Here is a 24,501-nt window from a genome sequence, read left to right as displayed (position 1 = left end):
CTACAATCCCCCCTACTAGCAGTATCTGTCAAATAGACAAACGGCGACTAATACGCACACAGTGTGCTTATTAATCGTCAATCACAAATGAGTGTGTGTGTGTGTGTGTGTGTGTGTGTGTGTGTGTGTGTGTGTGTGTGTGTGTGTGTGTGTGTGTGTGTGTGTGTGTGTGTGTGTGTGTGTGTCTGTGTCTGTGTCTGTGTCTGTGTCTGTGTGTGTGTCTGTGTAACCACTTATATAAATTATTAAGGGTAGCTTTTATCATATGTGTATAGATATAATCACCTTCAATGATTTATTTTAAATATTTATTAAGCAAGTGCATATTGAACACATAACTGTCAACCCACTGTGTTCTCAGTTACCTTGAGCAAGAAAACAGAGAAGAGATTTGTTCTCAAGGTTCTGCATCAATTGCATAATCCATATTGAGATGGCCACTTTAATGCAAACATTTACCGCTGTCTTTGTTGTTTAAGTAAAATTCCCTATACTTTATATATACATATATATATATGTATATATATATATATATATATATGTATATATATATATATATATATATATATATTCCTGGAAGAGATGACCACACACAGTCCTAGGATGATGAGCCCTGTTCCGTCGCCATGGTAATCTTGGTAGAAATACAACTCCCACAAACCTAGGTCCTCAATATGCCGCGCATGCGCACTCGGCACATGCCATTATTTTTGTCTTTTGAAGCTTCAATTGAAGAACTGGGCTGTAGACTCTGGTCAAAATAATTTAAAAATTCATATCGGAAAGGGGCTTTTTTAATCCTCTTATCACCACGATTCATATACATGGATACGGAACACATATAGAGCGCTTTGTGGCCCGACTTCTGAGTCAGCTGCCCGGAGTGACAACCCCGCCGGAGCCAGCAGACTGGGTGTTGATCCAGCAGCAGGCGGGCTAGCTGGCTAGCCGCCTAGCTTCTTAAGAACCAGAGGAATTGGGCAAGAACAACGAGAAGGAATAAGACTTTGACAACTGCACGTTGACAGCGAAAGGGTCGCGGTTGTCCCTTTCCTGTGTAGCCTGTCAGGGGGATGATGGCACACCTCCGAGACATGCAGAACCAGGTAAGAGGAGTCTGGGATCCAGACTAGTGTCACCTCCCTTCTGCCACCCAGACACAGAGGCGAACCCCTGGGTGTCTCTGAGCATGCTGTCCATTGACGTATGGGTGGGAAGCGTGGAAACCATAATAGCAAACGTCGATGTTGCACATGATATGGCGTAATAACGCTGTATGAAAGATATTCACATCTTTAACGAATGGTAGAATAACGGTGATGCCAATATGTACATTGGTAATATCAGGTGCTAAGATGTTTAGATGTTGTCTCTGCCACCCAAAAACGACACATGACAACTTTGTATCTTCTGTTACAATCCCTTCATAATTGTTTAAAGCGTCTACAGTTTAACCATGAAGACATGCAGTGCCTCTTAAGTACCCCATTAAAAGCACTAAGTTCAAGTGCACAGGCTTCTATACTGGGTATAATTGTGGAAACTATAATAGTAAGGTTAGCAGCAGGTCATCTCAAACTTCTAAGAATATATCATATAAACATTTATCAAATATAAAAAACTGTTTGGCCATCAAGTATGACTTATACATTTCAGCTTGAACACACTTTTTGGATAATAATTATTTTAAAGTTTTTATTTGTGTAACCAGAATTCTCGGTTGGACCCGGAGGAGTATTTCACAAAGCAGGAGCGCATCGGCAAAGGCTCCTTCGGCGAGGTCTACAAGGGCATCAAGAACCGCACGAAAGAGGTGGTGGCCATCAAAATCATAGACCTGGAGGAGGCAGAGGATGAAATAGAAGACATCCAGCAGGAGATCACAGTGCTGAGCCAGTGTGACAGCCCCTTTGTCACCAAGTATTATGGCTCCTACCTGAAGGTGAGCAGGCCTAATCAAGTCCCAGTTTACCTGTGTAGCTCTTAATCAGTCACAGCCTCAAAGGGCTTCCCAGTCCCACGTTATACAACACAATACAACTAAGAATGAAAACATAAAGAAGGGGCACTCCTTTGGGGTTAGGTCTGGAGTGCAATAGATGCCAAATGGGGCATAGCACAAAACAAAACAATGTTTAAAAGTGCTTACCTATCTGCAAACATTAATTTACCAACGCATGATTATGTGTGTGTTGGCTGCAGTGCACCCAAAACACAACAGCCAACCAACAATGGCGATAGTAACTGTGGACGGTCTTGACTCTCTTTCAGTACATTGATGTCGTGTTTGTTTTTTGCCCAGGGGACCAAACTGTGGATTATCATGGAGTATTTAGGTGGTGGTTCAGCTCTAGATCTGGTGAGAAGACACTTGTACCGTCCACCTCTAATGCTCAAATAAACTATAATAAACTACATTTAATGATGTCATCTGTTATCTTGTAACATCACAGATACTCATGCCTTAATGTCTCTCATCTCTTCCTCCTTGTGTGGTCTGCTAGCTCCGCCCAGGCCCTCTTGAAGAGACTTACATCGCTACGATTCTCAGGGAAATCCTTAAAGGACTGGAGTACTTGCACTTTGAACGCAAGATCCACAGAGATATCAAAGGTAAGAAGTCAACTGCAAATTCCAGATCACAGGAGTCGACGTGAATGACTGCTATTGGTTTCTGGGCTAACTAGAGAGTGGTACCTTTTATCTGACCTGGCTGTGTTTAGTCACCGGTGTCTCTGCCTTGTTTTCATCCCAATGGACGGACCAAATTATAACGTCTTGATAAGCTGTACTGAAAATAAAGACATAATAATAATGTCCGGTAGAATACTGGATCTTGTATACAGTGTATGGCTTGAGTGGTTGAGAATAGCGTCCAGTTTTAGTTCTAAGCACTTAATTTAAATCTTCTTCTTTTTTTTTTCCATTGGAAACTTAGCAAAAGCATATTAAAATAGAAGATCATGATTTGCACATAGGATTCCTGGTGTCATTGCCCAACCACACTGGTGAGTTCAGGGCTCACCTGTTCAGAGTTCACCCAGGCTCTGTATAGCTACCCCCTCCCACCCCTCCTACTCATGTATGTTGTACGTCCTGGCACTTAGTACGCACTTATTGTATGTCGTACTAAGTTATAGTACTTAGTTGTGTAGCATCTTATCCTATCTTTCTTTGTTGTATACGGGGAATGGGTTAACAATTGTTAGTGCTTGGCACTTGGTTTAATGAACATCCTTACTGCACCGACAGCGATATATTGTTTCACCTTCTCCTGACTTCTGCTTTGGATAAAGGCGTCTGCTTAATGCTCTAAATGTAAAGCCCTCCCCCAGCCCCAGAGGCTGTGAGGTGGTGGACCGATGGAACATCAGACCATCTCTTTGTGCCTCAGCCGCCAACGTGCTGCTGTCGGAGCAGGGGGACGTGAAGCTGGCAGACTTCGGGGTGGCGGGCCAGCTAACGGACACGCAGATCAAGAGGAACACCTTCGTGGGCACGCCTTTCTGGATGGCGCCGGAGGTCATCAAACAGTCGGCCTACGACTTCAAGGTGAGTTGAGATGTATTGGTGTGTTTCAGGATCTTTGTGGGTCAGTAGTAAGTAGGTAAATGCATAGGTTTACTAGAACCAGGTCTTCCCCCAGGTCTTCCTAAATCAACGTTTGTCTGGCATTTTGCAAGCCAGATTTTTGGTATTTTTTTTAATCGAGAAAGGCATTTTTTCGGAACTTTGAGATTAAAAAAAATGGTCCATATTCACGAGTCGTAAATCTGACATATTTAACACATTTATTGATTGAATATTCAAAGTGTCTGCAGAATGTCCTCACACCACCCCTGTTCCTCTTCCCTAAGGCGGATATCTGGTCGCTGGGCATCACCGCTATTGAGTTGGCCAAGGGGGAGCCCCCCAACTCTGACCTGCACCCCATGAGGGTCCTCTTCCTCATCCCCAAGAACACCCCTCCCACCCTGGAGGGCCCCTACAGCAAGCCCTTCAAGGAGTTTGTGGAGGCTTGCCTCAACAAAGACCCACGCTTTGTGAGTGAAGCTGTGTGTGTGTGTGTGTGTGTGTGTGTGTGTGTGTGTGTGTGTGTGTGTGTGTGTGTGTGTGTGTGTGTGTGTGTGTGTGTGTGTGTGTGTGTGTGTGTGTGTGTGTGTGTGTGTGTGTACGAAACCTGACCCAACCGACCCATCACCACCATGATGGGCGGCACACTGGCCCAATGGATGTTGGGGCAGTGTGCCAGTGCCTAAGATGTTTGGGTGGCCTGCGTCTCCCTCTACATACCAATCACTTTGAGTCACTTGGAGTCCTGACAGTCAGAATGTCCTAACAGGAAGAATAAGTGCACCGACCCTGACCCTTGAGGGAAGCTTCAGTCCTGAAAGGCTGGAATTTGATTTTAAACTGTTGTTCAGTACCTGTCACAGGATAACCACAAATAACATTTAGACAGAAAGGACTAGTGATTTAATGTTTTGCCTAGCAGGCAAATATTACAATGAAAATAAATTGTGAAAGGATTAACTTTAGATTGTTTTTATGATGGGTTAAGGCTGGAAGCACTCCTTCCTGATGGTCTTCACACTGAATGATGAGCTTTGTGCCTCCCTCCCTCTCTCTCCCTCCCTCCCTCTCTCCCCCCCCCTCTCCCCCCCCCCCCCCCTCTCCCTCCCTCCAGAGGCCCACAGCCAAGGAGCTCCTGAAGCACAAGTTCATCACGCGCTACACCAAGAAGACGCCCTACCTGACAGAGCTCATCGACCGCTACCGCCGCTGGAAGGCAGAGGGCCACGGGGAGGAGTCCAGCTCCGACGACTCTGACATGTGAGACAGGTCCCACACAGACAGACAGGCCGATGGACAGACAGAAGGACAAGCAGACAGACATAGCGACAAACAGACAAACAAAAATACAGACATAGAAAGCTGACAGACAAACAAGGCTGATGGGCAAACTTGAAGACAGGCAAGCAGACAGACAGATAAACAGACTTAAAGACAGACAAGCAGACAGACAGACAGACAAGCATACAGACAGACAAGCAGAGAGACATGCTATTCCCATAAAATAAATTGAAACACTACAGGATCTTTTAGAAAGGATCATACAAAAGATCCATCAGAGCAAGGGCGGGGCCAATACAACGCCCTGACCTGTCAACAATACCTTCAGGCTGCAGTACAGAGAAGGGTTTACGTTGATGCCCATGTTCAGGTGAGGGGGTGTGGAAACAGCCTTCTGGGTGTACTAGGCCCTGGAGGGTTTCTCACTGCTCTCTCCTCCGTGTGGGTTCCCAGGGACGCCGACGGAGACGACAGCCAGTCCCCCATGTGGACCTTCCCCACCGTCAGACCCAGCTCCATGAACAAGCTGCAGAAGGGCTACACACACACAGACCAAGAGGCACGCGCACACACACACACACACACACACACACACACACACACACACACACACACACACACACACACACACACACACACACACACACACACACACACACACACACAGACACAGACACAGACACAGACACACACACACAGACACCAAGAGGCACACACACACAGACCAGGAGGCACGCATACACACACACACACAAACACACACACAAACAAGCCAGGAGGCACGCGCACACACACACACCAGGAGGAACCCACACCGCACGCACACAAACACACACAAACAGACCAGGAAGCACACACACACACACACACACACACACACACACACAGACCAGGAGGCACGCACACACACAAACACACACACAAAGACCAGGAGGCACGCACACACACACCCACACAGAAATGCACACACAGACAGATCGAGAGCTAGACATTCACACACACCACGGATCAAAAGGTAGACACGCACGCACGCACACATGCACAGAACAATAGGTACACACACACACAGACAGCCTGGGCTGTGCAGACACAGATTGAGCTACACCCACTGGCAGGAAGGAGGGCACCGAGCTCCCATCCGTGCTAGATAAAGAGACGAGCCCACATCCTCCAGAGATAAAAAAAGAGGCCAGATGAAGTGCCCCACGTAGGCCTCAGCGCAGCCTGATGTCCGCACTCCACCATCCAAACCCAGCCTCGCCAGATAGAAGATCAGTGAGGAAAGCACCAATGTGAATATCAACTGTGTGTTCAGTCTGTGTATTATATAGCCCACACGTATATGAAGGAGGCTTATACCAAATACAGGTAATGTCTCTCAAACCAATGAGTCGCTCAAATAGATTATTAAACGTCATTCATGCATCATGGCGGTTATAATTGTGTGGGTTCCCTCAATTCAACAAAACAAAATAAAAACCATTGGTATGCTTTAAGCACCCCCCCCCCCCCCCCCCCCCCCCATCAGGCGCGTGTGGGATCAAAGCCCTGATGGACTATGGCCATAGTCGCACCTTTGCACGTTTAAGCCCCTGCATGTGTGGGAGCCAGAGGTACAAACAAACAGCCTCAGGGGAACACACACACACACAACCAAAGTACGCATGCACATAAACACACACACAAACAGAAACACAGAAAGACACACACAGAAACACATTGAGAACAGAAGTACACACCATGAGTCCTTTGTTTATAATGTGTTCGGTGTTTCTGTCCAGTCAGCAGATTCGGTGAAAAGGCAACACAAGTCACAGTGTCTGTCAGCTCTGGTCACGCCCATCTTTAGAGAGGTAGGTCCGCTCTGATAGTCCTTTAAAACTGCTTCTATGCTCCGTCAGCTCCGTTAATGGTTCATGTGTTTCCAGCAAAAGCTTCTGGGTTCGAACCTCAATGTCCACCTGTAGACCCCCCCTGAGCAGGATGCCTCACCTGGTACTGCTCCCCAATCCCGTGTATCCATAGAAACAGGCTATTGATAACGGTACTTGCCAAATGTCTTACATTGTAAAATCTGTAATCTCTTACGTGATTTAAAATGTTTACATGCTCCAGTGGTATGAATACACAAGATCAAGTCCTCGGGGAAATGATTGCAACAGGTTCTCATTTCAAAGTGATTCCCGTTGAATTCAGGAGCGTTACTAACGAGCACTACAGGGAGGGGACAGGGCCTCTGGCTCAGCCACGCCACCAGGTAGTGTGTAGTGGACAGGGGGGGGGTCGATCCCAGTGCATTTCAGCTGGGAGACGAGCACTACTGCACTCTTGACTCCACCCGTATCTCTCACCACTCATCCGGCCCCGTGTCGTCCCATCTCTCTCTCTCCACACGCGCGTCCGGCTCTACGTCGCCCAGCTGAAGGAGAAGAGGCGGGCGGCCGGCGGGGGCGTGGGCGCCATCGAGGAGCTGGAGAACGCCTTCAACCTGGCCGAGGAGTCGTGCCCCGGCATCTCGGACCGCCTCGTCACGCACATGATGGAGAGGGTGTGCAGGTGAGGCTCGAGAGAGAGAGCGAGAGATCATATGGGAGCAGGTTTTTCTTTTGACGGTGGCTGGGGCCGTCGTGAAACACCCGGTCTTCGCTCGCCTACTGTTACAGGGCAGTTACGTACTCTTATCATCACTGGTATCTCCTTGTCCGTGCCGCGGTAGTATTTACAGTGTGGGATAGACATGGGGGGTTCCTATCACACAGAAAGTCCTGGTTGTTTAGTAACAGATAAAGGAGGACCAGGTGCTCTTCTGGACAGTTCTGTAATGGTTTGGCCTTTGATTTATTTTTTTTCTCTTTTCCCAGGTTTTCCTTAAACGGTAACACCACCCCATCTTCACGGTGAACGACCAGCTGGATGTAAACCCCCCCCCCCCCTTCCAAACCCGGTCCTTTTTTGTCTCCAGGACCCCCACTCCCTTCAAACCAGGACCAGAGAGAAAATATAGTTTTTCTCCTCCAACACCCCCCCCACCCCAACAAGATCTTTAAATTAGTTATAATTAAATATTTTTACAGTTTTCTTTAAAGAATGGAGAGTATTTAAGATGACAAAGCCATGACATTCAGAGCATTGTGTATACCTGCAAGGTTGAGAAGAAGTCCTATAATAAAGTCTATGGAAAATGTCAAACAGTTGTTTTTCCTCGAGGTGAATGATCTTGATTCCTGACGAACCCTAGAGGTGGAGGGGGTCGCCAGAGGCAGCCACTGCTGTTCTGAAGGCTGTATCACACATGCTCTGTCTAGAATGACATGCACCAATTCATTTTAAAGCATTTGGTCAAAAGCTGGCTAGGTTTTTGGATTGACAAGATCCATAACCATTTGTTAATTTACTCCTCTTTACATGTTGTTCCTCCATGCAATGCATTTCCTTCCCATTTAGATATGCATACACACATCATCCCACAGCAGCCAGTTACCACCTCAAGACAGGTTGGTATCTTTTGGGTCCAACTCATTGAGGCTTACCAGTGCTTGACCCCGGCCGTACACTAATCCCCCTGGCGTTCCAGAGGTCAGCGGGACAAGGCATCACCAGAGGGGAGCTAAATCAGGCCGTCCCCTGCGGCGCACGACCAATATGGACATGACCCCGTAATCTCTTCCTGGCATTACGGTGCGATTAAAAGCAGTTGTACACAAAAGGTAGGGTGAGGTATGTAGTGAAAGAGTTGGTAAAATTAATGTGTAGAAGGAGGAGTTTGGCTGTTGGTTGACAAAATATAGTCACAGAAAAAATAACAAGTATACTGCAAGTTTGCTAAAATGATTTATTACAACATATGCATTAATAACTATTTTGTAAAATTTTGGCTAAAATGGCAGTAAGGTGGAATGTTCTTATAGACACTAGCCTTAGCTTGTGGAAGATATATTGGCTTCACTGATCAAATATCCCATATCATCCTACAGAGTCATAAAGACCCAATAAAAACGGATCTATAATCTATTTGGAAAATCCAAAAAACTTAACCTTTCACCTCTTTTGAACATAGTACTTCATGTCACTGAAATAGGACTTCAACAATGTTTTCTTTATGTTGGTAAATGCGACATTGCCTAGCAACTTTGCTGCAGAAGCAGACCTCAGAACCCTCCTTCAGTTAAATGCCAGTGTGTCATCGCCCCTACATATCCAGCTACAGAGAACAAAACAAAAAAAGGTTTGTATAGTATGGGCCCGATGACACAATCTTCATAAACTGCTCCCCGTAACTCCTCACACCTCATTATTCAGTCATAAAAGCATCACATTAAAACAGCTGGGCAGTTTAAATCTGTTTGGTAGCATGCACCACTCATTGACATTTAAAAACACGTGACCTTACACTGCGGACGTGGCGTCCGAGGGGGTCCACACACCTTACAGGCACATCACAGTCACAACGCCAGCTACTCCCCCCGTCAGAAAGGACCAGGTCAGGGTATTCAAGTCACAAGGAGAGCGGAACTGGGAGGACCACTTACCCCACACACTTACAGCAATCCTGGTGTTAATAATCAAGATTAGGGGCTGGGTTGTCAAACGTTAAGATGGGAGTCGATAGGCTGATCTGAAAACAGTTCTTCACTCAAAGTATCAGATATTCACACAAACACGCGACCCAGGGGCGTCATGCCGGGATAAACATTAAAGGGAAGGCCGTTTAGCACCTTCAAATACAGCGACTCGTCGGCACGAAACGACTTCAGAGCACGCTTTGTCTTTGACGATGTTGGAAATGGGACCGTTTGCTGTAACGCTAGTTTGCACAAAAGAAGAAGCTTCTTTTCACAGTTGTGGACTTCTGTCAAAAGAAAAAAGGGGGGAAAATCCTAAAGCGACCATATGATAGGGGTTTATGGCCTGCAGGACTATAGTACATAACATTTCCAATGAGAAAAAATAAAGTAACGGTAACCTGTATGTTGGCATAAAAAATAAAAAGGTGCTTCCACTAAACCGCTCAAATTTACTTCATCGGCTGGCAAAAGGCTGATATCTGCAAACTGGCAAGGTCAATAATAAGTAGACATAAACATAATAGTGTGAATAGATATATATCGTTTGGTATAAAAGAAAAATCCCAAGTTCTAGTGAAATAAAATAACATAGTGGCAACTTGTACAGTCAAGGACCTCAAGGTCTCCCAAGCAGTCAGTCGTATTCAGCCCACAAGGCCATGGCTCACAGACCTGCGATGGGGCCGAAAGCATTGGATTATCACCAACGTCATCCAAGGACTTTTACTGGGAAAATACTGAACATTCAGATTTGATTGATTTGATGACGAAGCACAAACGTGTCCCACTGTGTTGGTGTGTCTGTGAGAGTGTGTGCCCTCACCTTGGGGTTCACACATGATGGCCGTCTCCTTCGCCATCTCCTTGTTTCTGCATCTGGAGCTGCATTTTGGCTATCATCTCCTGCATCCTCCTCAGCTGTACACAAGGCAACACTTTACCAAACCATCCATAGCCATGGTTTGTAAGGACTCTCCATTTCCGTCAGTTAATATATAGGTCATTTATAACTGTCATTTGACTGTAAACACAAACCAGACTTAACCTTCTGATTGGATAGAAATAAAGCATAAGTCTTTGCCTTATCATTTTTAAGACACATTAACAACAAAAAAAATAAAACAGGGAAACGAAGAAAGCCTCCTTAAACAGACAGGAAGTGAGATGTGGAGCGTAGGGGAGGAGCTCACCTCGGCTTCCTTCTCCTGCAGGATCATGTCCTTGTCCGTTTCCTCCGGCTCCGGCCCCTTCCTGTTACTGAACCACACACACACACACACTAGTTAACGCCGCGCCACATGCTAACACTTAGCCTAAGATTTAGGATTAAGGATTATTTTTGAGGAAATGTAGAAATTCAATCATGTGTTGGTTTTCATTCAAATTGAGATTACTCGATTATCAATATCACAGACACAATTTTAAAACCATTCGAGTTTGAGTGTTTTCATTTCAAATCAGTGACAAAAGGTGTCAAAGCATTTAAACTGGAAGTGGAACTTCAGAGCAGGAACAGTGAGAGCCTCCCCCATGCAGAGGATGTCTGGTGTGCGTGTGGTTCGTGCACGTGAGTGTGACAAGCGTATTAGCTGAGCCTTTGTTTCTAGAAGCATTAGGCAGAGAAGGGGGAGCGGCAGCATAAGAAGCACGAGAGAGAGTGGTGTCAACGCGGTCTGGGTGGTGTTACTCTACGAGAGGAGGGAGAGCAGGTGTGAAGAGGGAGCTAACAGGTGGAAGAAGCAAGAGATTAAAACAGGGGGGGAGCTACGATGAACGGTCAGGGTCAGGGGAAAAAGGCGATACCCCCCCTCCGCCAGAATAAATGAATCAGACTGTACCTCGGTCACGGTCCCACTCAGGAGGAACAGACAAACCAAGGCAGCCATCGTTGGAAAGATGGCGAGCCCACTAACAGGAAGTGAGTAAAACCATTTCCTGTATCCTGGAGTGGCTTTAACAGAGTCTCACATCTAGCTCCATTCACATGAATAAAGAAAAGTGAACCAAACCTAAGTTAAAGGGAGATAATAATGTCACGTTTTCCATGTAACTATTCAAACCAGATGTGGCTCAAGATTAGCAGGGCTGAAGTGGACAGATTGATACTCCGTTGTAATCCATCACCCTGTGCGACATCCTGTAATGCAACACTATTTGAGGAGCTGGAGAAACGGGTCTGGCTTTACTTCATGATTGTGATCAAATGAACTGAACAAAAGCAAGGACAATTGCCCCTTGCTAACACGGCCCCCACTGCCTACGTCTAAAGTGACCCCTGATGATGTGGGTGGTCCGAGAGGGGGAAGGGGAGTTATGGAAGAAAAGCAGGCAGACAGAGGGGTACGTACGCAGGAGAGAGAGGCAGAACATAACCGTGTGATGACAACCTGCCACCGCGCTTCAGGCGCTCCGAGCGGAAGTTCTCGTAGTGCAGGTCCTGGGTCACCTCCTGCAGGTCCTGCATGTGGGTGCTGTGGAGGAGGAGGGGGGGGGGGGGGGGGCAACGGGTCAGCCAATCAGCGGCAGAGAATGGAACCGGTTTGATTGGAGTAAAACGTGCCCTCATTGTGGGCCTGCCGTTGGCGATGAGCTTTAGCTGATGATGGTGATAAAACACTTGCACACGTTTTGCCAAATGAATCCCAACGTCAGCCGTTAAAGCCGGGCGTCTCCCCGGGCGACCACTCACATGAGCATGGTGCGCAGCTTGAGGAAGTCGTTGTGCTCGGGGTTCTCCACCTCCACCACGCCCCAGGGGTACAGCCGACCCCTCACCTTCTTCCCCTTGGCCTCGATCTGCTGGTTGGACCCCACCACCGCGAACGGGATGCTGGCCTGGAGGGAGGAGACGTTAAAGGGCCCCCCGTTTCAGCAGGAGGTGTGGCGAGCAATGGCCAGGTCTAAATCCACCCTCTATTGAACGCACACGTGGGAGGGTCCATCCAAATGCATGGATCCACCCAGCCGGCATTACGGGTGGACTGTACCAACTGGTGGGCCGGTGTATGGATCATACATCTGGGTGGGCCCTCCCTCCCTTACTACGTCACCTATATATTCATACATTCAATCATACTTTTTTCTTTTTGACGACAACGTCTTCAACGGTGCGTAAACGTATTCCCTAAACATTTTGAACTGCACTAGTTCTCCCGTCCTTGGCGTCAGAGGACGGGACGTCCTTGACGGGACTGTGCCTACAGTGTGTTAGGCGTCACGGAGGACTCATTCAAACGCCCCCTCGGGGCGTACCTTCAGGATCCGGGTCTGCTCCTTGAAGTCCTCGTCCTCGTCGGACTCGGCGTCAGGAAGGTGGTAGATCTTGATCCCGTGCTCGTCGATCTCATCCAGAATCTACACCGGTGAGGAAGACCCTCACTGTTAGTCTCAGACCCCTTACTCCTTCTCCCCCTTGTTTTGAAGGGGAAGGGGTACGGCCCAATCCCATTTCTACCCCTTACCCCTTCCCCTTAGCGTTAGAAGAAACCAAATGCTTGTCTAAATCAAGCATTTGGTTTCTTCTAAAGACAAGTTATGTTGCCACCTGATGTTTCCTATAACCGTTTACTATTGACAAATTGTTGTGGAAATATTAATCATGATGTTTATATAAAATTGTATATACCTTGTTTATATAAATACTTAACAATTGATACATCAATTTGTATAGATTGTCCTTGCACCTAGCGATACCTCCCTTCCTCTCTAATCCTCCTCAAATCATTGTGATATAAAATTAAACTGGTTGAGACTGGTTTACCCTGCGCTTCAGCCTCTCCCTCTCCCTCAGCGTGAGTGTGTCCGCCTTAGCGATGACTGGGACCACGTTGACCTTGTTGTGGATCGCCTTCATGAACTGGACGTCAAGGGGCTTCAGCCTGGGGGAGCAGGAGGGGAAACATGTTGAGCAGGAGGGGAAAACATGTTGAGCAACATGTTTACACATTAAAACAGGAGGAACTCCAAAAGGGTTACACTTGCATTTCGTTTTTCAGACACTTTTATCCAAATCAACTAAAAAGGTGAGGCTGAGAACAAGCAAAGCATGCATTCAAAATGTGCTGCATGACCACGTTAAATAACAAGTGAATAATCTGTTGAATTGCAGCATTATTCAGACAGTGCTCCACTATCTCTAAACCCTAAACTTAACGCTTAGAAGTTAAGTCTTGAATTGCTTTTACCTAGACCCCAACATTTTTTCAAACTAAATGAGTGATTGGTCCCATAACAGTGAAACTGAAAGTGAAAGCGGAGGCTACAATCCAACCAGTCGGGAAGCATCCTGCTGTCGGGTTGTATCGTCTAACTGTAGGTTAACGGATACAGGAGTGAATGGAGAACCCACCCGTGGCCCAGCGGGGAGATGAAGTAGAAACAGCAGTGGACTCTGTTGTCCACGATGTGCCTTCGGTTCAGGCCACTCTCGTCATGCAGGTAACGCTCAAACTGGTCATCGATGTAGCTTATGATGGTGCTGAAGCTACAGCGGGAGAAAGGGCCATATTTGTATGCAATCATTGTTGTGTACTTACAATGACAGAAATGAAAACCGTTAAATGGAGGATGCTTCACTTTAAGTGTATAGAGGGGGGTTTATACCAGTCCTGGCTGTTGATGGCGTCCCCGTATCCGGGGGTGTCGACCACGGTGAGGCGGAGCTTAACCCCCCGCTCCTCGATCTCCACGGTGGAGGCCTCGATCTGAACGGTGCGCTCGATCTTCTCTGATGAAGGAGGAAGTGGAGGGAAAGGAAGTCAGAGAGACACGTGACCGGCTCTCTCTGTTTGTGACACGTCAACAGAACACCGTGCCATCTACATCTACTCGTTCAGCTGCGACGTCTACCCTACCCAATTTAGGAGTGACTTACAACCATTCATTCACACACCGACGGCGGAGTCAACCACGGACGAGGACAGGAGCAGTCAGGGTGAAGGGTCTTGCTCAGGGACAACGAGCAACCTTCCAGTTACCAGTCAACCCTCTCTACCTCCTGAGCTACTGCTATTATTATTACTGCCGGCCCCAAATGGTATGGCGTTATGAACAATGTCTCAAGAGGTCAAGCTGGAATATAACTGTGGACATTGGGAGACACATCTAGTACCCTTCAGCTGGGAGTTGGACACCCATCACAGTTGAATGGGGTTTTGTGGACCTACCTGCAGCCCCAGGGATGATTCTCTCAGGGTAGAGGTCCGTGAGGAACAGGCTGTTGATCAGAGTGGACTTCCCAAGGCCAGACTCCCCTGAAGAACACAGAAGAGATCATCCATTAGATGGGGTATTGAGGGACCCAATCGGTCAGATTTCATATCATACCACACTTTGATATGGACTGGGCCTATTAGACCCTATTACACTGCTTTAGATCACTACGGTCCCCTTTGAAGACTAAGAAAGAACGAAGAGACATTCTTTCACAATGTTCTCGTGTTTGTACTTAACATTTATATTAACTCAGGGTTCGCCAGGCTGATCAACACCAACTAGGAGGAGGAATGCTTCTGGAGGTGAACTGATGAGTCTTTTTACATTTATAATACGTTCACCACAAAGGTTTACACTTAAAGGTGACACATTATACCACCAGGTGTGAGTGTGATTAGCCCTTCCAAGCCGTTTTGAAAATGTGTGTCTTCTGACATCACTAGTGGCCATGTCCACCTAGATGTGTGCTGGATAGATCGGTCTACCAGCCTACATAGTGGACTGTAGCAAACGTTGCTCATCTATCCAACAGACATCTAGGGGGACACGCTCACTAGTGATGTCAGAATACCAAGATTTTCAAAACGGCTTGTGAATGTTAATCACATTCACACCTGGTGGTATAATGTCCCCTTTAAGGGTTTTGATTCGAACATTTTAAAGTGCAAGACAATGATTCTCTGATGGGCTTGATATCTAGCTGCATGCATTACATTCTTCCATTGCATACCGATTTAAATCTCTGCCAATTTAACAAGCCCTGCTAATGCATTGTAATGTGCAGCTTATCAATAAAGAGGCAGGCTGTGTCCAATGTGAATCAGTCCCCATTGGCCTGGAGCTGAATTCCTCTCCAGTGTATTTTAGGATGACTAGATAGGCGGCGTACAAAAGGGTCTCTGTGTCCGCCTCCCCCGGTTAGAGAGGCACACGGAAGACGGGCTAATGTTTAAAATATACTTGGCTGCTGACACCAACTGGATGAATAATGAGGGTCAAACATGAAAAGAGGCCTCAATATTAGCTTGAGCAGTTACAACATGTAGTTAAACATAATGTACTATATATATATCCACCATTAATTCACAAGAGACCGAAATAGATCACAACTTGAAGACTCAAGGTCTACCACATCAACAAGCCACGGCGGTTCTGAATGTCAATATTGGACGTGTCCATGTTAAAGATGGGATCTCATTTACAGTGAAGTATTCTGAAAATGCAGATTAAAAACTCATAATTTCCTGTTCTGCAGCAAAATGTGAGTCTGCCAAATGCCAAAAGACGGCGACACACAAAAAATGCATTCCACAAATGTTAGCACTTCCTGTCAGGCCACAACTGTTTTCCTTTCCACACTGGTCTCATCTAGTGCAGACGAACATACCACATACAGACAGTGTCCACGAGTCTGAAGAGGCAGCAACCATGTACTCACCGACCACCATGAGGGTGAATTCAAAGCCCTTCTTCACCGATTTTCGGTGAACCTGATTGGGTAGGTTGGCAAACCCCACGTACCCCGGTGTCTCTGGATTGGTGAACTGCCCTTGCTGTGGATACACAAGTACATGCAAGGTATACAGCTGTCAAATTAATCGTATTTGGGGGAAAATACACTCTTTTTTTTTAAATAAACCAAAGGGATACTACTCTTCGACTCAGCATCCAGTGTATGATTAAGTGTTTTTGCTTGAAGTTGAAGAACCACATTTTGCTTTATGACTAACAATGTGACAGGCTGTTATTAGAAGCCTGTGGAGAACACATCTGTTTTACGAAGCGAGTCCACAATGAGGAAGTACATTTAAGCGGGGCAGCAGCATCTTGTGCGTATTTGCAAGAAGCACTCTTTGGCCCAGCATTCCAATGTTTGCGGCACTTTATGGACAGAGAGGGGGGGGATAGAGAGTGAGACTACAGACTGGCAAGGCAGCTGACCGTTGGAACAGTCGAATGTTCAGCTTCAGCAAGAGGGGATTAACATATAACATTACGTACGTGTGTGAGAAAACCATGTGTTCTCACGCTTTCTACAGACCCGCCCATATTGGGCATGTGGGAAACCTAGCTTTCTGAGGATCGACTTACATTTACATTCCATTGCAAAACTGTTCTACGAGCAATCATACGAATAGCCATAAGAGTTGTTATTAAAACAATGCAAGACTACAGTGACAGGAGCTCTGAGTGTTTCTCGAAGAGTCATTGCGTTAGAAGGAAGCGATTGATCTGAACATCATCAAGCAGTTAGTGCTGCACTGCATGAGCTTGTCAGTTGCTAGATGAATATAATGACTTAGCTGCTCACTGCAACTCACCTTCATTTTATCTGCCTGAGACATATCGTCATTCGTTGGATCTGCCATGGAAAAGAGGTTCAAAACACATCAAATCCAATACGAAAAATATCCAAACTGTTACAGAAGCATCCAAGCAAACTGTCGTTGAAGGCTGTCTTTGTGAAATGGAGTCTCTCTGTGTGGGGATGGAAGCCTACGTGTGTGTGCGTCTGTGTGTGTTTGTGAGAGACAGGAAGTCAGGGTTGTGCTGTGAATGGTTGCCGAGCTGTGTTTAACCACAAACACTCAGTTTCACTCGTTCAACTGGTACGATTGGTGGTCAATAAACATCATCTTAATCACAACGTGGACAAAGAAATAACAGATAGCTTTGGATGACAGATTAGATGTATCCATGTGTAGTTTACTTGTAAGTAGCCGCGTGTAGCTTTTGTCACTGATGGGTCTGTCCGTGGTATTTCTTAGTATAATCCAATTTTTAGAAGTGAATCATTTGCAGGACATGTCAGTAGTCGTGTGTGGTATTGTCGTGTTAGAGGAACACGGATGTTGACTTGTGTTTGATGACCTACAGCAACCTGAGGTGTGGACGTTAACCAATATATGTTATCGTTTATAGGAGATATTAGAGAGATGGGATCACTGGGCTACGTCCAGCCCAGTAATCATCATTCTCTGATATCTCCAATAAACGACCACAGTTCTACTGCTGGTAACACGTTTCAATCGAGCCGATCTGGTCAAGTCGGTCTGATTGAAACTTGCTACCAGCATTAAGTTAGCCACAACACAGGCTACGAGAGAAAGTGCTTAATTATCGTCAATTCCATGCAACAATAACGCAACCATGGCGCTGAGGTTTAATTCAAACACCAGTCCGATTCATATACCTAAATACCCAAAATAAATGGCAGTATAATATCTGATTGAAAGAGGTTTTCAACACTAACTAGCTCTAACGACTAGCTACCTGTGACTTGTACCACAGGATGTTGACTCAACCATGGCGAGGGGTTGAGTTTAAGTCAAAAATAACGGATGGATTAACTTAAAAAGCGAACGATACTCCAATATATGCGTAGTGTTACCTTATATGTAGTCCAATACTTGTATATTTCTGTGGAGAAATATTCGCAGTGATAAAGAGAAGCCTGGCGGACACCTCGGATTCTTCACATTCCGGTCAGCAGCTCCTCAGTCTGGACCACAATGCACCGCGCGATGAACCGGACGGGTTCTGATTTTCCACTGATTACACAAATACATTAATTGTTTTACTTTTTAGCTGATTAGAATCATAGACCAGTCAATAAGTGAATACAATAATATCTTAAAATGTATACTAGCTTATTTGCAACAAATATGCCTCACTGAGGTACGATACTACGAAAGTCGTGCATCGGGAACATTCGTTGTAATTGACTTTCGCAGATTTTCTGCAGCGTTGGAAGTATCGTGAGTATATAATGTTCAAGTACCTGTGATCTCGGCCATCCATCATGTGGCTCGTTGGTCTAGGGGTATGATTCTCGCTTTGGGTGCGAGAGGTCCCGGGTTCAAATCCCGGACGAGCCCAGTCTTTTTGTGTCACCAATTTTCACCTGTGTATGTGAATTCCTTTGTGAAGATCAATTGATCGTCAATTCTGCTGGGAAAAGAGTCAACACTTTCCATCGACTGAAATACAAATGCAGTGTTACACCATGTGGTAGAACAGCCAAACATCTACTGCCATCTTGTGGTCTACATCCGTTCCATAACACAATCAAGGTTCTCAAACATTGACATTTATACCCCTCACCAACCCAACACCATGTTGTCATGTCCTGTGCTTTCCACCAGTAGACTTGCGTGCAGAGGCCTATTTCGAAATATGTTTGCAGACTAATCATCAAAACGTCAGCTCCCACGGAGGGACATTGAAAGCGTTTATCAAGATGCTTCCAGAACACACAAGTCATAAACCAGCCATGGAGAACAGATTGTGTGAAGATTGACCCTTCCTGGGAGATGCTGGGTATTTATATAGATATAGATATCTAGTTGCGTCTCCTATTCTCATCAATCAACATTTTTTACAATAGTAATAATTAATTGCATTTATGTAGCGCTTTTCAAGGTACCAAAAGCGCTTTACATAGTCAGTCTGTGTCTGTGAGTCCACCTATTATATATCAACATAATAGGCCTAATAATACCTGATTGAATGATGTAGAAGAAGTGATTATAATATTCCGTTGGTGTGGTCATAGGTCTGTACACACAGTTCTTCTCCCAGTAGCCTAAAGCGTTTTTTCAAATAATTTTCTCAACCACCGGTGGAAGTTATCATACAATTGCAGAGGGCCTTAGGAGGTAAACGTTAAAGGTTGCTTATAGATAAACACAATGATCATTTTCCTAGGCCAACTGCCTACACTCATTGCCAAACATAATCTCACTGCAGCAGCTCAAAGGGGGGAGCAAATGTGGAAGCTTAAAAAAAAAAAGATGCTCAATTTCATGCTTGTCTGTCCTTACCCAGTAGGGGCTTATCGAATACTGTGGCCCCAGCCCCTCCTCCCCTCCTCCTCCTCCTCTTCCTCCTCCTCTTCCACTACTCATCCTCCACCACTTCCTCCAACTCTTTCTCCTTCTGCCACTCCCCCTCATTTTCCTCTTCTCCTTCTCCTCCTCTTCTTCACCTCCTCCCCTCCTCCTACTCCATCTTAACCACCTCTTCTCCTCCTTCCCCTCTTCCCCCCTCCTCTTCATCCTCCTCCCCATTCTCCTCCTCCTCCAGGTGTCAGCTCCAGTCACACAGCTGGACTTAACCCGGGTCCAGGCATATGTCCGCTGAATAGCAATCCCCCGGCCTCCCCAGTCGCGGAGCCCCCTCCCACCACAGGGGGTACAATGTTTGTCATTATACCTTAAGCCCCTTGGCGGCAACACACACACTCACACTGCCGTGTGTGGAGTGAGGGCCGGGCGGTGTGATGGACTGCTATGATTCAAACCTATGGTTAATTTACTTTACTGTTTGTTAAAATGCTCTTTCCTTGGCCCATTCTGTCATGGGCGAGAGCGGAGGGTGATAATACAGATGGACAGAGGGGATAGGAGAGCGGCTGAGGGAGAGAAGGAGAGAGAGAGAGAGAGAGAGAGAGAGAGAGAGAGAGAGAGAGAGAGAGGGAGAGGGAGAGGGAGAGAGAGAGAGGGTTGGGTTAGGTATTATTTCTGATTTTGACACACATCTCTGGTAACTCATTGACATCACACAAGCAGACTTGACCATCCTCATATTTGAGGCTGGATGATGTCTCCCAACTATGTCTCTTGCACACACTTTTGCACCGTCCCAGAGTGAAAACTCCTCTTTTGAACCAAGCATCACTGTAGTCAATTGTAATGAGGTATCAATGTCCGTATTGATTTTGTTTTATCTAACATACTGTTGTTGTGCTTCAGGATTTTTTTGCATATCAGATGAGAGAAACTGTAAAGCATCTCATATACCCATAATATTATATATTTAAAATGACAGCCATCGCTTGTATACTCATCATCCTTGAACCCGAGCTGAGAGTAGCTCATGTACATTTAGATGGGCCCCTTGGGTCGTAGATGGGTCAATTTCCCGATCACACCTTTCCTCTTTTGACCTGCTTGCTTAAATCAAATATCCTATCAGTGTCAAATAAACTAAAATGCATCAGCCCTTAAACCACAACACACACAACAGCTCCTCCACCCCCAACCTAACCCCCTCTCGCCAATCTGTGCCATAGCCTCTCACCATCATCACCTCCTTTTAAATGCTCCGCCATTTAAAATAAGCGCCGGCCTGCTTAGCTGGCACCTCTCACTTCTTCAAGCCCAACTTTAATTTAGCCAAGGACATTTTAAATCTCCTGCATGAACGCCACTCAGCCCTTGACTAATTCCGGGCTGTAAATGTGTCTTGTTGACTGCTGACATGGTTGTACTGCAAGCCGCCTGACGCTAAAGTAGCCCTCAGGTTTATCCCAAGATAGTGTGAAGGCGTGTATTAATATAACCTAGTTTGGGCCGTGGCAGAGTGCACCAGCAAAGCAGGGGAGAGATCTCTCTGGCTCTCTCTCTCTTCCCCTATCTCATGCTTTCTCTCTATCTCCCTTCCTCTCTCTCCCTCACCGTTTCTCATTCCCTCTCTTACTGTCTGTCTCTCTCTCTAAAGCTTCCTAGCCCTCTCTCGTGTGATTCCCCCCCCCCCATCACTCTCTCTCTCTCTCTCTCTCTCTCTCTCTCTCTCTCTCTCTCTCTCTCTCTCTCTCTCTCTCTCTCTCTCTCTCTCTCTCTCTCTCTCTCTCTCGCTCTCAATCTTCGTCCCTCTCTCTAACCTGCTCTCTCTTTCTCATGCGTCCTCCCACTCCCTCTGTCTCTCTCGCCCCGTCCCTCTCCCTCACCCTCTCTTCTCTCTATCTATATCCCTCTCCATCTCTACCTCTCCCTTTCCCTCTTCCTCTCTCTCAAGCTTCCTGCCTCTCTCTCCCTCTCTGTTATGCTTCTTCTCTCTCCCTCTCTTTGTCCTTCCGTCTCTCCCTCTCTCTTTGGCTCTCAATCTCTCACCCATCTCATACCCTCCCCCCCCCCCCTCTCTCTCTCTTCCTCACTCTCTTCCACTTCCTCCCTCCCCTACTCCTCTCTAACTCTCTCTTTATCTCTTTGGTTCTCTATCCCCCAACCACATCAGGATAGTAGCAGACCCAAAGCATATTTCATCACCAATGTGTCAGGGGAAAAGCTATTAAAAGCGATTAACTTTTCCTAAGTATGGGGCAAATAAGCACGAGATTTAGTGAAATCCCCTTCAGAGAGCCTGAGAATCTTGGGGATTTTCCTCCTGAAATGTTTCCTAATGGACCGCTCAGATGTGCCACCCGGCCAAGTCAGTTGATTTTTTTATAAGAGGCCCACCACACATACAGACGGGTTTTTCGATGTGTTTATAGAAAGCTGTTGAACTTTTCTGCAGAACTTTAGTGTACATGCAAAGAACTGCTTGTCTATTCAGTGGTTTGCAATAATAGGACTTTAGTATTTAATAGAATTAAAGTGACAATCCCCCTACCAACCCTGTTTAACAAACGCACACACACACACACGCGCACACACACACACACACACACAAGAATGTCTTTGTAGCACAAGAACACAAAAAGTAAATTCGACCATATGAAGAAAAGAATGCTCACTCCAAATGCATCATAGCGGACGACCATAAGGCGCCTCCGATTAAAAGAGGGACAGATAGGTGAACTAATCTGGGGGCAGTGGATTTAGATAACAACAGGCCAGTGAACACATGAGGGCATTCGATTTCCTCAGAAGTGCTCCTATAATATACAGCCATGCATCACGGTCTTATCTCTTTCTGTAAGCAGTCTGGGCTCTGGTCTTTGCTTGTCAATAATTCATTTTATTCCCTTTTCCTCTGACCCCTCCTTCACCTTGGGATCAAGTCAGTAATAGTATAATACCATAGTAATAATATATACCCGGTACTTACCATTTCAACATTATATGGTGAGAGTTATCAAGTAGACACTAATTATCATCAGTAACTGAATCAAAGAGGTATCCAATACAGATTGATCATTACACCCTGTCCTCGCACCTAAACGACAGAACAGGTCGATGTATTAAGTCGCACAAAAACCTCACGTATGTCAAAGGTCTGTCTTGCCAAAATTAATGGATGACATTCGTAATCCTCTATTCTAAAATGGTTTCAGCATTAAAATTATGTAGCCTATAATAAAATGTATAGCCATAGACATGAGTTTTATTTTCGAACTCTTCCGCCAGTGAATGTATATGATGTTTAGTTTAGTTAGTTAATCTAACTTGTTCTGTCGTATTGTGGGTGATCCAGGACGTTGAATCCCTGAAACCCGCTCGCATGTTGCGAGCTGAATCTATGTCGATTGGTTGAGAAATGCATCAAACAGTACTTTTTGGGAAAAAGTACATTTTGGTCAACAAGATAACCATGTCACATTAATACCGCTGTTAGAAGATATTCTTTCAATGAAAAGGTAGATTTTCACCTGACCCACCAGAGATCCATTTATTGTTCTTTAATACAGACGATGGGCTTTTGTGGCGCACAGCAAAGTCTATGTTGCCTCTGCGACGCCAAAATAAATCCATTCCGATGGTGCCTTTTATGGATACATTTGTTGTGTGTGTGTGTGCAGAGAAGGATATAGATTGACGTCTTGTCTCTTTTATGAATCAGGGCATTAAGGTTCACTAAAATGAGTAGATAATATACTGTACACCTAGCACTACAGGAAGTGATGTAGTTAGGTGACCTAGGGGTCAAGGACCCCTGCGCCTCTATAATATGAAAGAGGGCCTCAAGGATATACAATATTACATCTGGGGGATCTAGCCCTAAAGGATGTGATTCACAAGGCATCATCTACTGTGCCATTGAAAAACACTGTAAATAAAAGGCATTGCAATAAATTCATCTAAATTCATTGGAAAGAGACAGAAACCAGGCCTTTAGACCTATCAACCAGGGGACGCAGTGGGATTACTCTTGAGCCTTTGCAAAAAGGGGGCCACGTTCATAACCCTTACCCTAATCCGCATGGCATCTCTACCCATCTTGGAAGGGCACAGAAAGGGCCTTGACCTGCAGCCAGAGGAAATGGGCCTAAAAAAGACACTGGTTTCAAGTTCCCCACTTCCAGGATAATGGAGATAGAAACTCACATGGACGCAGACCTCCGTGTTGTCCTCTGAATCTGAACAGATACCAAACATTGAGAGCGATGTGTCTCTGGGAGGCTGGCGGGAGATCCAGGCCTCAGATCTCAAAGGTCCGAACAGAAGACAGATGGACCCTCAGTGCTGTGGCCCCCGGGGCCACCTTTCTCCTTCCCTCCCCTCCAGGTCTCCCTCTACCTGTCCCTCCTTTCTCCTGGCTGACTCCCTAATCCCCCAGAATGCGTGGAGGACACTTTAGACATAAGAAGAGGAGATAGAGTCCCGGGGGTGGGTCGCTATCTCCGTACCCCAGGAGGGATAACCGGATTACAGACAGTTTGCACTGCTGGCCCTTTTTATTTCTTTTTTTCTTCTCTACCTTCCATCGTGCTTTCCTTTTCTTCAGAGGAGTTATGAGAACTCCCACCAAACACTGTCTGTAACAACGGTGTTTAGTTCTACACACTACAGTAAACTACAGTTTCATACACTCAAGTAGGCCTACACACTGTCTAATATACAGCACTGTCTAGTATACGACACTGTATCACCACACACTGCCTAGTATACTGTATATAGTACGACTGTAGTAGCTGATAGTCGCTTTGTTACAAACAATACAAGATCACTTTGCCCTCAAAGACTCTGCAGCACGCCTATTTCACGCAAAAAACAACAAAAAAAGCATCATTTATTTAGCTTGGGAGGCCAACTCTTCCTCCAGCGCCAGAAGCTGTGGGCAGATTTTCTGTTTCTCTGTGGAAGGTAATCAGTGTCTCTGCGTGGCGGTGCGTCCCCCCTCTGTGTGTGAAGGCCTACACCTA

At 45.9% G+C, this 24,501-nt stretch overlaps 2 protein-coding genes and 1 non-coding gene across 5 annotated transcripts; 2 read left to right on the top strand and 1 right to left on the bottom strand.

The window, feature by feature from the left end:
- The first annotated feature begins 692 nt into the window (after window positions 1–692).
- stk25b (serine/threonine kinase 25b) lies at window positions 693–8,045 on the top strand. The gene is made up of 11 exons (XM_030364934.1): window positions 693–1,106; window positions 1,712–1,942; window positions 2,303–2,359; window positions 2,505–2,613; window positions 3,395–3,552; window positions 3,858–4,043; window positions 4,688–4,833; window positions 5,308–5,413; window positions 6,636–6,707; window positions 7,274–7,410; window positions 7,716–8,045. The coding sequence occupies exons 1-11, from the start codon at window positions 1,074–1,076 to the stop codon at window positions 7,753–7,755; spliced, it is 1,275 nt and encodes a 424-aa protein (XP_030220794.1). The 5' UTR covers window positions 693–1,073; the 3' UTR covers window positions 7,756–8,045.
- Window positions 8,046–8,666: 621 nt separating this feature from the next.
- Window positions 8,667–18,181, bottom strand: septin2 (septin 2). 3 transcript variants are annotated; one of them, XM_030364936.1, is made up of 13 exons: window positions 18,025–18,181; window positions 16,955–16,995; window positions 16,072–16,186; window positions 14,585–14,671; window positions 14,022–14,145; window positions 13,768–13,902; window positions 13,180–13,297; window positions 12,672–12,773; window positions 12,109–12,254; window positions 11,768–11,890; window positions 10,610–10,676; window positions 10,243–10,337; window positions 8,667–10,091 (listed from the first exon to the last, which is right to left on the bottom strand). In XM_030364936.1, the coding sequence occupies exons 2-12, from the start codon at window positions 16,976–16,978 to the stop codon at window positions 10,251–10,253; spliced, it is 1,128 nt and encodes a 375-aa protein (XP_030220796.1). In that variant the 5' UTR covers window positions 16,979–16,995; window positions 18,025–18,181; the 3' UTR covers window positions 8,667–10,091; window positions 10,243–10,250. The 3 variants fall into 3 exon arrangements, with proteins under 3 accessions (XP_030220796.1, XP_030220795.1, XP_030220798.1); XM_030364935.1 differs by lacking the exon at window positions 18,025–18,181 and having other exon boundaries at window positions 16,955–17,171; XM_030364938.1 differs by lacking the exon at window positions 18,025–18,181 and having other exon boundaries at window positions 8,673–10,091; window positions 11,807–11,890; window positions 16,955–17,171.
- Window positions 18,182–18,439: 258 nt separating this feature from the next.
- On the top strand, window positions 18,440–18,511 carry trnap-ugg (transfer RNA proline (anticodon UGG)). The gene has a single exon. It is a non-coding gene; the product is annotated as a tRNA-Pro (tRNA).
- Window positions 18,512–24,501: the final 5,990 nt, after the last annotated feature.

The sequence above is a fragment of the Gadus morhua genome, chromosome 8 (assembly GCF_902167405.1).
Source record: "Gadus morhua chromosome 8, gadMor3.0, whole genome shotgun sequence".
In the NCBI taxonomy this organism is placed as follows: Eukaryota; Metazoa; Chordata; class Actinopteri; order Gadiformes; family Gadidae; genus Gadus; species Gadus morhua.
This window is presented reverse-complemented; position numbering and strand designations above follow the sequence as displayed.

Coding starts and splice junctions, on each gene's coding strand:
- stk25b (XM_030364934.1), top strand. CDS start 1,074: ATGATGGCACACCTCCGAGACATGCAGAACCAG. Junction 4,044..4,687: donor TCAACAAAGACCCACGCTTT/GTGAGTGAAGCT, acceptor CCCTCCCTCCAG/AGGCCCACAGCCAAGGAGCT. Junction 7,411..7,715: donor ATGATGGAGAGGGTGTGCAG/GTGAGGCTCGAG, acceptor CTCTTTTCCCAG/GTTTTCCTTAAACGGTAACA.
- septin2 (XM_030364935.1), bottom strand. CDS start 17,002: ATGGCAGATCCAACGAATGACGATATGTCTCAGGCAGATAAAATGAAG. Junction 16,187..16,954: donor CTCAGGCAGATAAAATGAAG/GTGAGTTGCAGT, acceptor GTGTATCCACAG/CAAGGGCAGTTCACCAATCC. Junction 14,672..16,071: donor ATTCACCCTCATGGTGGTCG/GTGAGTACATGG, acceptor TGTGTTCTTCAG/GGGAGTCTGGCCTTGGGAAG.